At 44.0% G+C, this 13,778-nt stretch overlaps 1 protein-coding gene across 1 annotated transcript in view; it reads right to left on the reverse strand.

The window, feature by feature from the left end:
* LOC120023045 (mitogen-activated protein kinase-binding protein 1-like) overlaps nucleotides 1–13,778 on the reverse strand; it is a 59,274-nt gene that overhangs the window by 13,329 nt on the left and 32,167 nt on the right. Inside the window, exons 8-16 of the mRNA XM_038966992.1 lie at nucleotides 11,689–11,849; nucleotides 10,423–10,612; nucleotides 7,945–8,085; nucleotides 7,082–7,266; nucleotides 6,349–6,440; nucleotides 4,185–4,310; nucleotides 3,894–3,964; nucleotides 2,755–2,876; nucleotides 11–86 (exon numbers count right to left, since the gene is read on the reverse strand). Of these exons, the coding sequence (XP_038822920.1) occupies nucleotides 11–86; nucleotides 2,755–2,876; nucleotides 3,894–3,964; nucleotides 4,185–4,310; nucleotides 6,349–6,440; nucleotides 7,082–7,266; nucleotides 7,945–8,085; nucleotides 10,423–10,612; nucleotides 11,689–11,849 (1,164 nt within the window). The remainder of the gene's footprint in view (nucleotides 1–10; nucleotides 87–2,754; nucleotides 2,877–3,893; nucleotides 3,965–4,184; nucleotides 4,311–6,348; nucleotides 6,441–7,081; nucleotides 7,267–7,944; nucleotides 8,086–10,422; nucleotides 10,613–11,688; nucleotides 11,850–13,778) is intronic.

A 13,778-nucleotide genomic window follows, 5' to 3' on the forward strand; every position in this document is an offset into this window, starting at 1 on the left:
CCTAACCCACCTTGATGACAGTCCCATCCTCTCCTTGGGAGCCCTTGTACAGTTTCTTCTGTTTTCCGTTACTGATGTTGAAGATTCTGTTGTTAGGGGAAAGAAGTGTCAAACTAACAACCTACAGGCACAGAGGTTCTATTCAGATCTCAACATCAAAACACACCAGCAGCTCAATACTGCAGGAGTAAATCACAAAGACAGTTCTGCTTTCTAAGCACCCGTGGCTTTATCAGGTGATCAATCCTCTGTTTTATCAAATGTCAGCACATCTATACACGAAGATGGAGGGCAATAAGTCAATGACCTCAAGTCAGACCAGTCTGTCTATTTACATCCTGCCTCAGCAGTTAAGTTATAGACTGAAAAATGTTCAGATCAAGGGACTGAGTCATCTGACCTTGAAAGTTCAAGGAAACACTGTACTGTGTTCTGTTCATGAGTCAACCAACTCTGTGCCATGGTGTGCTAACAGGATTAATGAGTTAGCCAGCTAACTGAAATAACAAAAAAAAAAAAAATAAGGACAAGTTTGAAATGGGCATGGTCTAATTGACTCAACAATCAAAAACACATATCAAAGTTTTCTTAATGAACCAGAAAACCAATAGTTATTCCTGGTTGTTTATCAAAGTTAGCTGGCCAACTCATTGATCCTACTTTGTAGCATACCCTGTCTGCTCAGCTGGTATGCATGTCTCTCCCCATCTGACCACATGGGGTCACGCTAACAGCCTAACTGGTGCATTGTCACTGAGTGCCAGAAGGAGAGACCAGCAGCCACCAGCTAGCTGGCAGGCAACCACCCACAAGGCCCAGTCAGGGCCCTGCCAACCTTGTGGGGAGCTGGCAAAGTGTGAGGGCAGCCAGTCAACCATTGAGTCACACTCTTAAGCACCGCCACTAAGTTGTATAAGGAACAAATCAGAGCCTGTTAAACAAGAGCTAAGCCCTCTAACTCTACCAGAAATAAATATATAAAAAGGCCTGGAGGACATTTATCATTCAGATGCAGTTAAAACAGCCTAGTTTCCATAGTAATGTTTAATCACTGTGCTGAAACAGCAGAGGAGCATAAGGTGTGTTTACAGTTGACTTTAAGTATCTCGAGCGGAGGGAAAGGCCTATTTGGACAGTCGTACTACGCTGCCACATTCATCTTATTTACACCAACTGTGTGGTTTCCAAACTGTGGAAACCACAGGGAGGAGAGGCGGGGCACGCCCCATTTATATCTATACAGTACACGTTTGTGGTTACTACAGGATTCCATATGTGTTATTTCATCGTTTTTGATATCTTCACTGTTATTCTACAATGTAGAAAATTGTCAAAAATAAAGAAAAACCCTGGAATGAGTAGGTGTGTCCAAACTTTTGACAGGTACTGTATGTATATATTTTTCTTAAGGAACTCAGTCCGGCTTTAAACTTACTTTTGAAAGTGCTAATAGTAGAACACACAAGGTGGAATATCCAAATTGGGTAGTACATCATCAGTTAATCTTGTTATGTTAATCATGGCGCACCTTAGAGAGATAATATTAACTTCAGAAATGTCCAGATCAACTAGCCCATGTCAGCTCATGTTTTCTATTTAGTTTTTTTAGCCCATAGATTTTCTTGTAATGTTTGAGTCACTCAAATATCACATGAATACACAGACATGGCAGAATGTATAGAATTGCAAGAACATTGGCTTTAAAACGGCAACATTTTCTCTCCCCCATGACAAAATGTGTAGAATTGCAGGAAATAAGCTTTAAACCTGCAAAATTCTCTCCACCAACAAGAGGGGTGTGAACAGTTTGTGTCATGAACAGTGCTTGTGCCCAGAGAAATAGACGTGGCGCGTGCGCAGAAGGGGTGTGGGATGTTCCCCAATGCTGGAAGGGGGCCCCCGAGTGATAAAGTTTGGGAACCCCTGGATTAATAAAGCAGTACGTAATAAAGCATAACTTGTGGGTAGTTGTTTACATAACTTGGTTGTTTGAAATTTCTCCGTTATGGTAGAAATTTCAACCATAACAATTTAATCTCAGACTCATATTGTAACACCCATGGGGTATTTAGGATATAAAAGGGACTGGCCATTCAAACAAGTAGGCACAAGACCTGCTGGAGTGGTGAAACAGAGAGGCACATTTTTTACAAGTCTGCATTTGAAATATCAGCATTTTAAGCCAACGCTAAGCCATATTTTCTTTCAAAGCGTGTGTTATTGTCGTTGATGCAGGGTGGAGAACGTGAGTGAGAGATGTAAACACTTGAGCAGGCAGGCTGGCAGATGGAGGCTCAGGTCAGGACAGGCTTCACCAGCCAGGGGCGGGGCCCCTGATCTCATCCTTCCTGTGTTTACAACACTCGAGTTAGGACTAATCCACCTGCTAGGGAGGGATGACTGTACAGTCTGACCGATTATGGAGAGGTCAAACACAAATACACTCACGTACCAGTGGAGGCTGCTGAGGGGAGGACGGCTCATAATAATGGCTGGAATGGAGCCAATAGAATGGTATCAAACGCATCAAAGATGTGGTTTCTATGTGGTTGATACCACTCCATTGACTCCATTCCAGCCATTATTATGAGCTGTACTCCCCTCAGCAGCCTCCACTGGCACGTACTCACACTCGCGTACTGTACGCATACACACAGACAGACTAACACTGTCATCACACACACATTGACGCACATATACATACACCGAGAACAATAATTGAGACAAACAAGGACAAGTAGACAAGGCCCCCACCTGATGCTGCGGTCCTGACAACCAATAACAGCATATTTCCTGGTGGGGTCGATATCCATGTCATACAGCGTTGTCTTGCGTACGATGTGGTGGGTGCGGGTAAACGCGGTTCCTTCATCTGACTGTAAACGACAGGGTAAAACAACCAGAGGTTAAAACAGGTCACCACTCACTGCCGTGCTAGTGCCATTAACAACACTACTGTAAATGCTCCAGTGAGAAATGAGAGCTGTTCTATTTAAGCTGTTTTGGCAGACATATTGTTACAACGAGTCATAGTATGCGTCCCTATGGGCCCTGGTCAATAGTAGTACATATAGGGAAGAGGTTTTCATTTGGGACGCAGCCATATTCTAATAAACCACAACATTTATCCTTGTAGGGCTTTTGTTGCTTTTCTAGCAGTGTGCCGTGACTTCTAAAGCAGTCCATGGATTATATAGTAGAGAATGACAATACTTTCCATCTACTTGTTAATTAGATTGTAACATTTACATACAGAGGGTTAGAATTGCACACCAATCTCAATGTGGATGAATTAGAATTTTCTCCATTTGTTACTTCATACACTGGTTAGGTTAAGTTCCAAGAGTCAACCTGAAAATAGTCTGACTACTTCAGGATTACGCTATCACCTCAAAAGACTCGAAAGACTACTCCAATTCTGAATCCATTTGAATCTGAAGATAATTTAGTTCCGTTCACTAAAATGGCTTTGGTCACATGATGTCACCAGTCTCACTTTGTGTCTTCTTCCTCTATGTATACCATTACGTCATTATCGTCTTCTTGACACCCAAAGCTGCCAGCGCTGCTAAGAACAATATGTAGTAAGGAGGGCCTGCCGGGGACCTGGGGCATACAAACAGCCAGGGGACACAGAAAGCCTTAGAGGAAAAGTGTCATTATTAAATAGGCCACTTGGAGTTTAATTAATTAGCTGTAAGCAACAGGAATAGACAAATTAAACAGGGGTTGGCTGAGCCACGGTTAAGAATGTGGGTCCATGGCCAAAATATGTAGAGAGATCATGATGAAATATTGCCAAGCCTTACCACAAAAGCATTAGTCCCCCTAACCTAGTTAAGCCTCCAGCAGCAGCTATTCTAGAGCAGCGCCATTGTGTGTGTGTGTTTTACCTTCTGCGCTGTGCGGAAGTAGATGCTCTTGTCAGCGCCACAGCTGATCATCCTGACCTTGCCTTCATTGGCTAAAAGAGAAGGAGCACTGTTACCATGGCAATAATAACCATGTTAACTGTAAACTGCGAGCTAGTGCCACAATTGACACTTCTATGATACCTTTGGAAGCCAAAGGTCTAACTTCCATAGCTAATATAACTGTTAAAGGAGTGAGACTTGAGAGTTTGAGGTAAAGGGGGGTGGTTGGCGGGATGTTGTAAAGGGTCAAAGGTCATCTGCAAATCTCACCAGCGAATCGTACAGCGGTGATGGAAGAAGAGTGTTCATCCAGCGTCTGCAGCAGGCTGTACTCCCGCTCTGCATCCAGCACGTGGATCAGCCGGTCTCGACTCGCTGTGGCTAGCAGCTTCAGCCCTGTCACACACAACACACACACACTTAGATTTTATTCATTACCAGACACTCTTAACCAGAGGGACTTATAGTCAGTGCATTCAAATGGGTCAAAACAGCCACATATCACAGTCATTACAAGAAAAAAACCTTCTTCACACCACATATAGGCCTACATTACACTCCAGGACACTCGGACACTAGAAACTTACCAGCAGCCAACCCGTGTTCTCCATTTCGGTGGTGATAAATATTTTTCATTAGGAGGTCCTTTTTGTTTTAAACAGCCATAAAGAATCTTATATTAGCCTAATAACCAATGAGCTGACGGACACATCACATGGATATCGAAACCAATCAAAAATGGATTTGAAGCACTTCCCCAGTGGACTTGACTGAATTTCCAACCAGAATGATTTCAGTAAATGAAAAGCACTATCCTCTCCTTGCTGAGATTGAACGTGGATCCTGGATCTGTTCGCTTTGTGACTTTGTTAACCTTGATCCCAGCTAGATACAATAGCAGGAGGAAAGGTGATATGGTAAACCTGGAGGATGAATTGCATAGCAATATCAGGTTCCCCCTCTTATCCATTATGATTTAAAAGGCTAAACTGATCCTAGATCAGCACTCCTCTACTCTGAGATGCTTTGTGAATACAGGCCCAGCAGGGCAATGGCTGTTGTCTGACTATTATCACCCTCTGAGTTGTTACTATCAAATTGTATTTGTCACATGCTCCGAATACAACCGGTGTAGACCTTACCGTGAAATGATTACATATAAGCCCTTAACCAACAATGCTAGTTTAAGAAATATAAGAGTTAAGAAAATATTCACTAAATAAACAAACATTTTTAAAAGTAACACAAAATACCAAATAATGAGGCTATATACAGGGGGTACCGGTACCGAGTCTATGTGCGGGGGCACCGTATACTGCAGGCAGCCAGAGGGAGTGTACTGGGCTTATTCTTAGCCCTCTCTGTCTGCTCCTCTGTGTGGTGCCAACTGCCAAATGGATACCTAGAGGAATGATCCACTAAGAACATCTAAATATTATTAATACACCTACTAACATGGGAGCCACTGGATGCATCCCATATGAGACCCTATTACCTATATATAGTGTACTTCTTTTGACCAGGGCCTTTTGGCCAGATGTGCTGCTACTGGGGCTAGACGATGGAGGTCTGGAGGAGAGCCAAGCAGGTCTGGGACCAATGCCAGGGTACTACCCCAGCCCCAACTCACACATACACACCCTCAGGCCTGCCCAAGCCAAGCAGGTCTGGGACCAATGCCAGGGTACTACCCCAGCCCCAACTCACACACACACACCCTCAGGCCTGCCCAAGCCAGGCAGGCATAATATGCTCTGCCTTGCTTTTCTCTGAATTGGACGGCACTTCACCAGCTCTGATAATGCCCTCTTAATAGCCCCACTGAACACACACACACTCTTTGTAACAACACATTCAAATGAGATGAAACATGGGTGTGTGTTGATATTGTTGACTATAGCAGTGGTTACAAAGATAACTTCAATAATTTTCACATTCCATTTCACAAGTCTCTTATCGGATGTTTTGGTTTTAATGTGTGAACCGGGAAAGTTAATTCTATAAAGCTGCTCATTTAAACTTTGACTAAGAAGAATTTACATACAGTACATTTGGACCCAACGCAGTCTCTTTATAACGTGCTGGAGCTCTGAAGTGGTTTGTTTCACAAGTCAACGGGAGGTTGGTGAAGCATCTGGCAACCAGCTGATAGTGGTTTATACCTACAGTAGTATCTTTAACCATGTTGTCTCTCATTTCCTCCCAGAAGAGGGGAAATCTGGCTTCTCATGGCTTGCAAGCTAACAATAAATATCTGTATTCAGTATGAGTTAGCTAACTACATAGAAGGTGAATATGTTATTATGGTAACAATTTGCCTCGTTAAATAAAGGTTAAATAATAAAAATTAAAAAAAATTCTGGTAACAATTTGCCTACTTAAATAAAGGTTAAATAAAAAATTTAAAAATAATTCTGGTAACAATTGAATGTACCCGTCTCAGGCTTGGAGTATTCCAGACACAGGATCTCTGAGTCGTGGGCCTGAACGTTCAGAATCTCCCCCATGCTCTCCAGATCGTGGATCCTGCAACAACAAACAGAACAAAATAGTACTTGATTAGTCCTGTTGTGCTCCCATAACACCACCATTTGTTTGTTGTTGCGAGGAGCACACTGTTACAGCTCAGTCCCGCCACACACAGAGACACCGCTGGGCCGCAGTAGAATGCAGAGTAGACCGCCATCATTCAGTTTTGCGTGACAAAGTTAATTAACAAAAAGTAGCCTTGGTGTTAACTGGGTCAGCATTTATCCATCCAGTGATGTGGACAGAGAGTCAGCTAGGCTGCTGCCTGAATGGACACCAGCCTACTCCAACCCCAATTTAACACACACAGCTCTGAACACGCACACGCACGCGCTCACACACACACCCAGGAGTCTAGTTAGGGAATTTCATTAGGACATAGAGGTGTTGAGTCCTGAGGGGCAGTGGTGGAAAACAAGGCTCTCTCTGGGACGGGATAGCAGGGGTACTGTACCTCAGGGTTTACCCTGATGAAGGTCTACTGACCCAAACATTCATTAGTTTAAAGGGATCCAATCAATTGTTTGTGGAGTAATCAAGAACACCAGTGTGCTAGAGTTTCTCATTCTACAATAGTTTCTTCCATAGACTTTGAACTACAGGTGTGCGAACAAACCACTCTTTTTCTCCAACAGTACCTCAAGGTGCCGGTCCGGTCGCCCGATGCCAGGTGCTGCCCGTCTGGGCTGACACACATGGTCCTGATGCCCGTCCTGGTCTCGGAGGTCTGGGGGTCGGCCTTCTCTCCGTTCCCCGAGTTGAGGCACTCTGTGTCCAGCAGGCCGGCCGTGTTGTTGTCCATGTAGATAATCTTCTGGAGGTCCTGGACAGAGGGAGAGAAGCGGGGGGTTATTAGCTGAGAATTTCTTTTTGGGGTGGGGGGTGTAAAACCAAAGATTTTTTTATAACTAAAACAAGATTGACCACAGTTTGTCGTTTCCAAAGGGAACACATGAGTCATAGTGGGCAAAACAAGAAGGTGGGCAGAGCCAAGCACACACTAGCGATATCCTATTGGTGCATTCTAGTATACATCTGCATATTTCCGTTAGGGAACACCTACTCTGTGAAGTGCACGTGTGCAATACCTCAATTCACCTTTGCACTCCTTCTAAACAACGGCATTTTTTAAAACTTTTGCAAGTCTACAAATCTTAGTCCACTCTGTTCAGAACAGATTCTAGTTTTGGGAACAGAAAACTGTATCAAATGTTGAAATGATGAGAACATTTGCAGAATGTCGGCTAAAATTCATCTCGTTCCATCTTCTCCCACTGCCGACCAGTGGGCTTCCTCTCTATTTGGTAGTGAGTGGAAACGCCAACAGGATGCTTCACATTTATACATCCAGTGAAATCTCTCTCTCATTGTTCTATCTGTGGCATAACTCAGGATTCAAAGGTTCTTGAGTAGAACTACTTTGCATCAAAAGTCAATCAGCAGTCATTCATATTGAGATCAGGGTTTAGATAAAGGGTGTGTGAGAGTGAGACAGACGTACGTTGCTGATGACGTTGCGGCTGAGAGTTGTGTTGTGTCCATCAGTGTTCCAGAGCCGGACCGTATTGTCTGAAGAACAGCTGAGGAAGGAGCCTGGAGGCAGACAGGGCTGCCTGCCATCACTTACCCTGTCTGGGTACACCTGTACAGGTACAGAGGACATGAAACATCAGTAGACCTATCGTCTAGGAGACGGGTACACCTGTACAGGTACAGAGGACATGAAACATCAGTAGACCTATCGTCTAGGAGACGGGTACACCTGTACAGGTACAGAGGACATGAAACATCAGTAGACCTATCGTCTAGGAGACGGGTACACCTGTACAGGTACAGAGGACATGAAACATCAGTAGACCTATCGTCTAGGAGACGGGTACACCTGTACAGGTACAGAGGACATGAAACATCAGTAGACCTATCATCTAGGAGAGATGATGTAAATATTAATCTACATACATTTTGGGTACACCTGACAGGTACAGAGGACATGAAACATCAGTAGACCTATCATCTAGGAGAGATGATGTAAATATTAATCTACATATATTTTGGGTACACCTGACAGGTACAGAGGACATGGAAACATTTGTTCTAAACTAGCGTATGCACATCCAGATAGATTCCAGCTGCAGAGTGTAAAAATGGCTTCATCAAAAATAAAAAGGTAACCGCAGGCGGTTGAATGCTCCGCTGCACGCAACAATATACAGTACATTCAGAAAGTATTCAGACCCCTTGACTTTTTACACACTTTGTTACATTACAGCCTTATTCTAAAATAGATTAAATAACATCCTCATCAATCTACACACACTACCCCATAATGACAAATCAAAAACAGGTTTAGACATTTTGGCAAATGTATAGAAATAGCTTATTTACATAAGTATTTAGACCCTTTGCTATGAGACTCGAAATTGTGCTCAGGTTCATCCTGTTTCCATTGATCATCCTTGAGATGGTTCTACAACTTGATTGGAGTCCACCTGTGGTAAATTCAATTGTTTGGACATGATTTGAAAAGGCACACACCTGTCTATATAAGGTCCCACAGTTGACAGTGCATGTCAGAGAAAAAACCAAGTCATGAGGTCGAAGGAATTGCCCGTAGAGCTCCGAGACAGGATTGTGTCGAGGCACAGATCTGGGGAAGGGTACCAAAAAATGTATGCAGCATTGAAGGTCCCCAAGAACACAGTGGCCTCCGTCATTCTTAAAAGGAAGACGTTTGGAACAACCAAGACTCTTTCTAGAGCTGACCGCCTGGCCAAACTGAGCATTCGGGTGAGAAGGGCCTTGTTAAGGGAGGTGACCAAGAACCCGATGATCACTCTGACAGAGCTCCAGCGTTCCTATGTGGAGACAGGAGAACCTTCCAGAAGGACAACCATCTCTGCAGCACTCCACCAATCAGGCCTTTATGGTAGAGTGGTCAGATGGAAGCCACTCCTCAGTAAAAGGCACGTGACAGCCCGCTTGGAGTTTGCCAAAGGGCACCTAAAGACTCTCAGACCATGAGAAACAACATTCTCTGGTCTGATGAAACCAAGATTGAACTCTTTGGCCTAAATGGATCACGTCTGGAGGAAACCTGGCACCATCTCTACGGTGAAGCATGGTGGTGGTGGCAGCATCATGTTGTGGGAATGCTTTTCAGCGGTAGGGACTGGGAGACTAGTCAGGATTGAGGGAAAGATGAACGGGGCAAAGTACAGAGATATCCTTGATGAAAACCTGTTCCAGACCACTCAGGACCTCAGACTGGGTGAAGTTTTACCTTCCAACAGGACAACGACCCTAAGCACACAGCAAGACAACGCAGGAGTGGCTTCGGGACAAGTCTCTGAATGTCCTTGAGTGGCCCAGCTAGAGCCCGGACTTGAACCCGATCGAACATCTCTGGAGAGACCTGAAAATAGATGTACAGCGACGCTCCCCATCCAACCTGACAGAGCTTGAGAGGATCTGCAGAGAAGAATGGGGGAAACCCCCCAAAAACAGGTGTGCCAAGCTTGTAGTGTCATACCCAAGAAGACTCGAGGCTGTAATCACTGCTAAAGGTGCTTCAACAAAGTACTGAGTAAAGGGTCTGAATACTAAAGTAAATGTGATTTCAGTTTTTTTTTTTTTTTATATATAAATGTGCAAATAAGGCTGTAACGTAACAAAATGTGAAAAAAGTCAAGGGATCTGAATACTTTCCGAATGCACTGTATATGAGACCACCATTCAACAGTGTGCAACAGGTATCTTGTTTCTTTTCTACATGTAAAAGGATCTCTACACAGGGAGTAAAGAATGCACTGTTCGGGACAAGTCTCTGAATGTCCTTGAGTGGCCCAGCTAGAGCCCGGACTTGAACCCGATCGAACATCTCTGGAGAGACCTGAAAATAGATGTACAGCGACGCTCCCCATCCAACCTGACAGAGCTTGAGAGGATCTGCTTGAGAGGATCATGTTCCTCCCGGCCTTACCTCGACGCTCCACACGCAGGCCGAGTGGTAAAGGGCGGAGTAGACCTTGCCCACTTTGCGGAGGTCCCGTACGTCCCACACGTACAGGCTGTGGTCGTTGTAGACACAGGACAGCCAGCGGCTCGCAGGGTCATAAGATACAGCCACCGTGTCTGGACACCGGGCGTCCATCTTGTGGCTGAAGAGGTGACTGGAGGAAGGGAGAGTTAGGATGTAATAACACTGTAATTCTCTAATAAAATAAAAATATATATTGAATTTATAAAGCACTTTTCCAGAACCCAGATACTTTATAGTTACAGTACAAGCTAACCCAATTCAGTGGTTATGAGAAAAGCCCAGCTATTGGCCGGGCTGGCATCCCTTTACCAACGATTTAATGGTTGTGTTTTTGGCCTGAGCATAATGTGCCTACTGGAGAAGTTTCCCACAGAAACTTCTATAAACAGTAGTGAGCTGACCTTGATGGCTTTACTTAATAGCAGCTTCGACATGACCTACACAGCCATCTATGGGCCCTGGTCAAAAGTAATACACCAAATAGGGAAAAGGGTGTCATTTGGGATGCAAACACGCAGTTAGTTATTCCATTGGTGGGATCTTTCACAACCCACACAAGCATGCTACATACATGATTATTCAGCTAATCTGTTATAACATCTGGGGCCTATTGTCAGGAAGTCAGTTGAACAGGGAAATGAACCAGCAGCATTCCAGACTCTGCATTCACTCAGTCCATATTTATGAGGAGAAGAACTAACTCTCAGAGGAATCTCTGTCCGTCTTACTGAAGGCATCAACAACAAAACGTCGATTTAAAAAGAGCTCGAGGGGGATACAGGAATACAAAACAATGACATTTAACTCCAGCTGGGCCCACATGCATCCTGGATGAACAGGAAATCATTAAAGGGTATTTTGTGTAGTTGGTTTGCTTGGTATTTGCATAGGTATGTAGAGTATGATGCTGTATGAGAACAAGATACCACACAACCCACACCGCTCTGGCTAACCAACAGGACAGACAGAGACTGTTCCCACTTCCCACAGTCACAAAGACACCATTTAAATGCTTCATTCACGACCAGGGCGACATTTAAAAGTCATAATGTTGATAAAAAACAGGTTCTCTCATATCCAATTTTTTTCTATGTCACGATACAGGCAATTAAAGACCCAATTGATTATAAAATATGAATTATTGCACACATAAAAACCTCTGTATGTCGTCTGCATTGTGTGGAGGTTAAGGTCGGGGACACTCACCTAGCCTCCACCACAGTGGCGATGTCTGTGCCCAGGCAGTGTGGGCGTGGCAGGGTACAGATGAAGTGCAGGTTGACGGGGCTGAAGGCCCTAACCGTGCCGTCGGCACAACCACAGAAGATCAGCTCGTCCGTCACAGACAGAGATGTGGCCTGACTGGTCTGCAGGGCAGAGGAGGATGGTTAGAGGACACACTTACTGTCCACTACGTAAAACACAAGTCACGGTTTCCTCCACTACAGGATGTAGAGAAGACAGGACAGGGACCCACCTGGCTCCATTCCGTTCTGCCTCACTAGAGCAACACATCGGGAATAGGGTGCTATTTGGGATGCAGCCCAGGACTTCAGGGAAATTAATTGCAGAGACAGCAGAAAAGAGCTACAGTCCTGTCTGTTAATGATATTGAACATATTGAATTGAAGACCATTGCCAGAGAGGCATCAGAGAACCCACTAGGAACTAGCAGTCACAGTGTTTCCCATAGGATTTTTTTCAGCAGCGGTGGCAAGGTTAGCTTAGGGGAGTGGGGGGCGTGGTAGTGGGCGTGGCCAATGGCACGGTCTCCGACCCAACATTTTAAATGTCCAGCTCTTGGCCGTAGAAACAACATTTCCTGCAATTCTAGCTTTTTTGCATTGGTGCGGAGAGAAAATTTGTTATTTTTTTGTTCTTACGCTATCTGTCACTCAAGTATTATAACAAAATCAATGGGGGCCACATTCCATGACATTTGGGGAATTTTTGATTCTCCCTGACGTCTAGTTTCTATTTTTGTTAGTTCTCAAAAATGATCTTATTTAAAAATATGTTGCTCCATTATCTTCTCTACATACTTTATAACTGGTTGTAGATGTTCAAGTTTACAGTGAAAACGTTTTACCATCACGGAAAGAGTTCGGTATAACCCAACTCTTTTGTTTCTACGCAGAGGCTCGCCACTGCTAAATTAACATAGGGGAAACATTGAGTAAGCATCACATACTTGTCCGTCTGTGTAAATACTGATTACCACACTTCACTGTAGCTAGGAACCTGGGTCAACAATATAAGAACATCTCTCAAGTAGTTTAATCTAGGCAGAAGAAGTGGCTTCACTAGAAAATAAATATTTTGAAAATGAAACAGTTCAACAACAAAACAGTTTGACAGAAACAGAATGATATGCAGTATATTTCACTGTGGTGAAGGAGATGGGATATGGTATCCACTCCATGAACCACACATCATATATTTCACTGTGGTGAAGGAGATGGGATATGGTATCCACTCCATGAACCACACAACATATATTTCACTGTGGTGAAGGAGATGGGATATGGTATCCACTCCATGAACCACACAACATATATTTCACTGTGGTGAAGGAGATGGGATATGGTATCCACTCCATGAACCACACAACATATATTTCACTGTGGTGAAGGAGATGGGATATGGTATCCACTCCATGAACCACACAACAGATCCAGATCTAGGCCTCCAGCTTGAAAACAACACACAATATAATTTTACAATTTACCAGAATGATGCTTGAAATGATGAATAACAGTAATTCAGTCAGGCATGCAGCCCAGAATGGACACAGCTTTTTCTCCCAAGTCCAATAACAGTCATTTACTAAATGTTTTTTTTTTTTTACACATTCTCCACTTGGGCTCAGGTTGCCAAAGCATGCTGTGCTTTCCCAACAGTCAGTGCACTGCTAACCACGGCATGCCAGAGAAGCAGCCATCTTAGAAGGGGAGAAACCAAAATATACCAAAGTGGCAGCTTCAAGTGGCCTCTGGGGAAGAGGAGTGTATGGTGACAGTGTAGTTGTGACAGAGGATGATCTCACTCATGCCTACAGCAGATAAGATATGCAGTTCATGTGAGGGGATTAAAGCCATGTCCTAGTTGGATGTTGTGGTCACATGATACAGGCTAGATCACAGCCTGCTTTTAAATTAATCCACACTGGTAGCTTCGCAGTGAGAATGTTAAGAGCGTAAATTAATGAAGTCAGTTTTGAGATGAGCAGCTTGAGTGGAGAGTTTGATATCAGCTGTCTGATATGCCAGGATGGAATGTGATGGAGTAGCTGCAGC

Source organism: Salvelinus namaycush, chromosome 28, assembly GCF_016432855.1.
Source record: "Salvelinus namaycush isolate Seneca chromosome 28, SaNama_1.0, whole genome shotgun sequence".
In the NCBI taxonomy this organism is placed as follows: domain Eukaryota; kingdom Metazoa; phylum Chordata; class Actinopteri; order Salmoniformes; family Salmonidae; genus Salvelinus; species Salvelinus namaycush.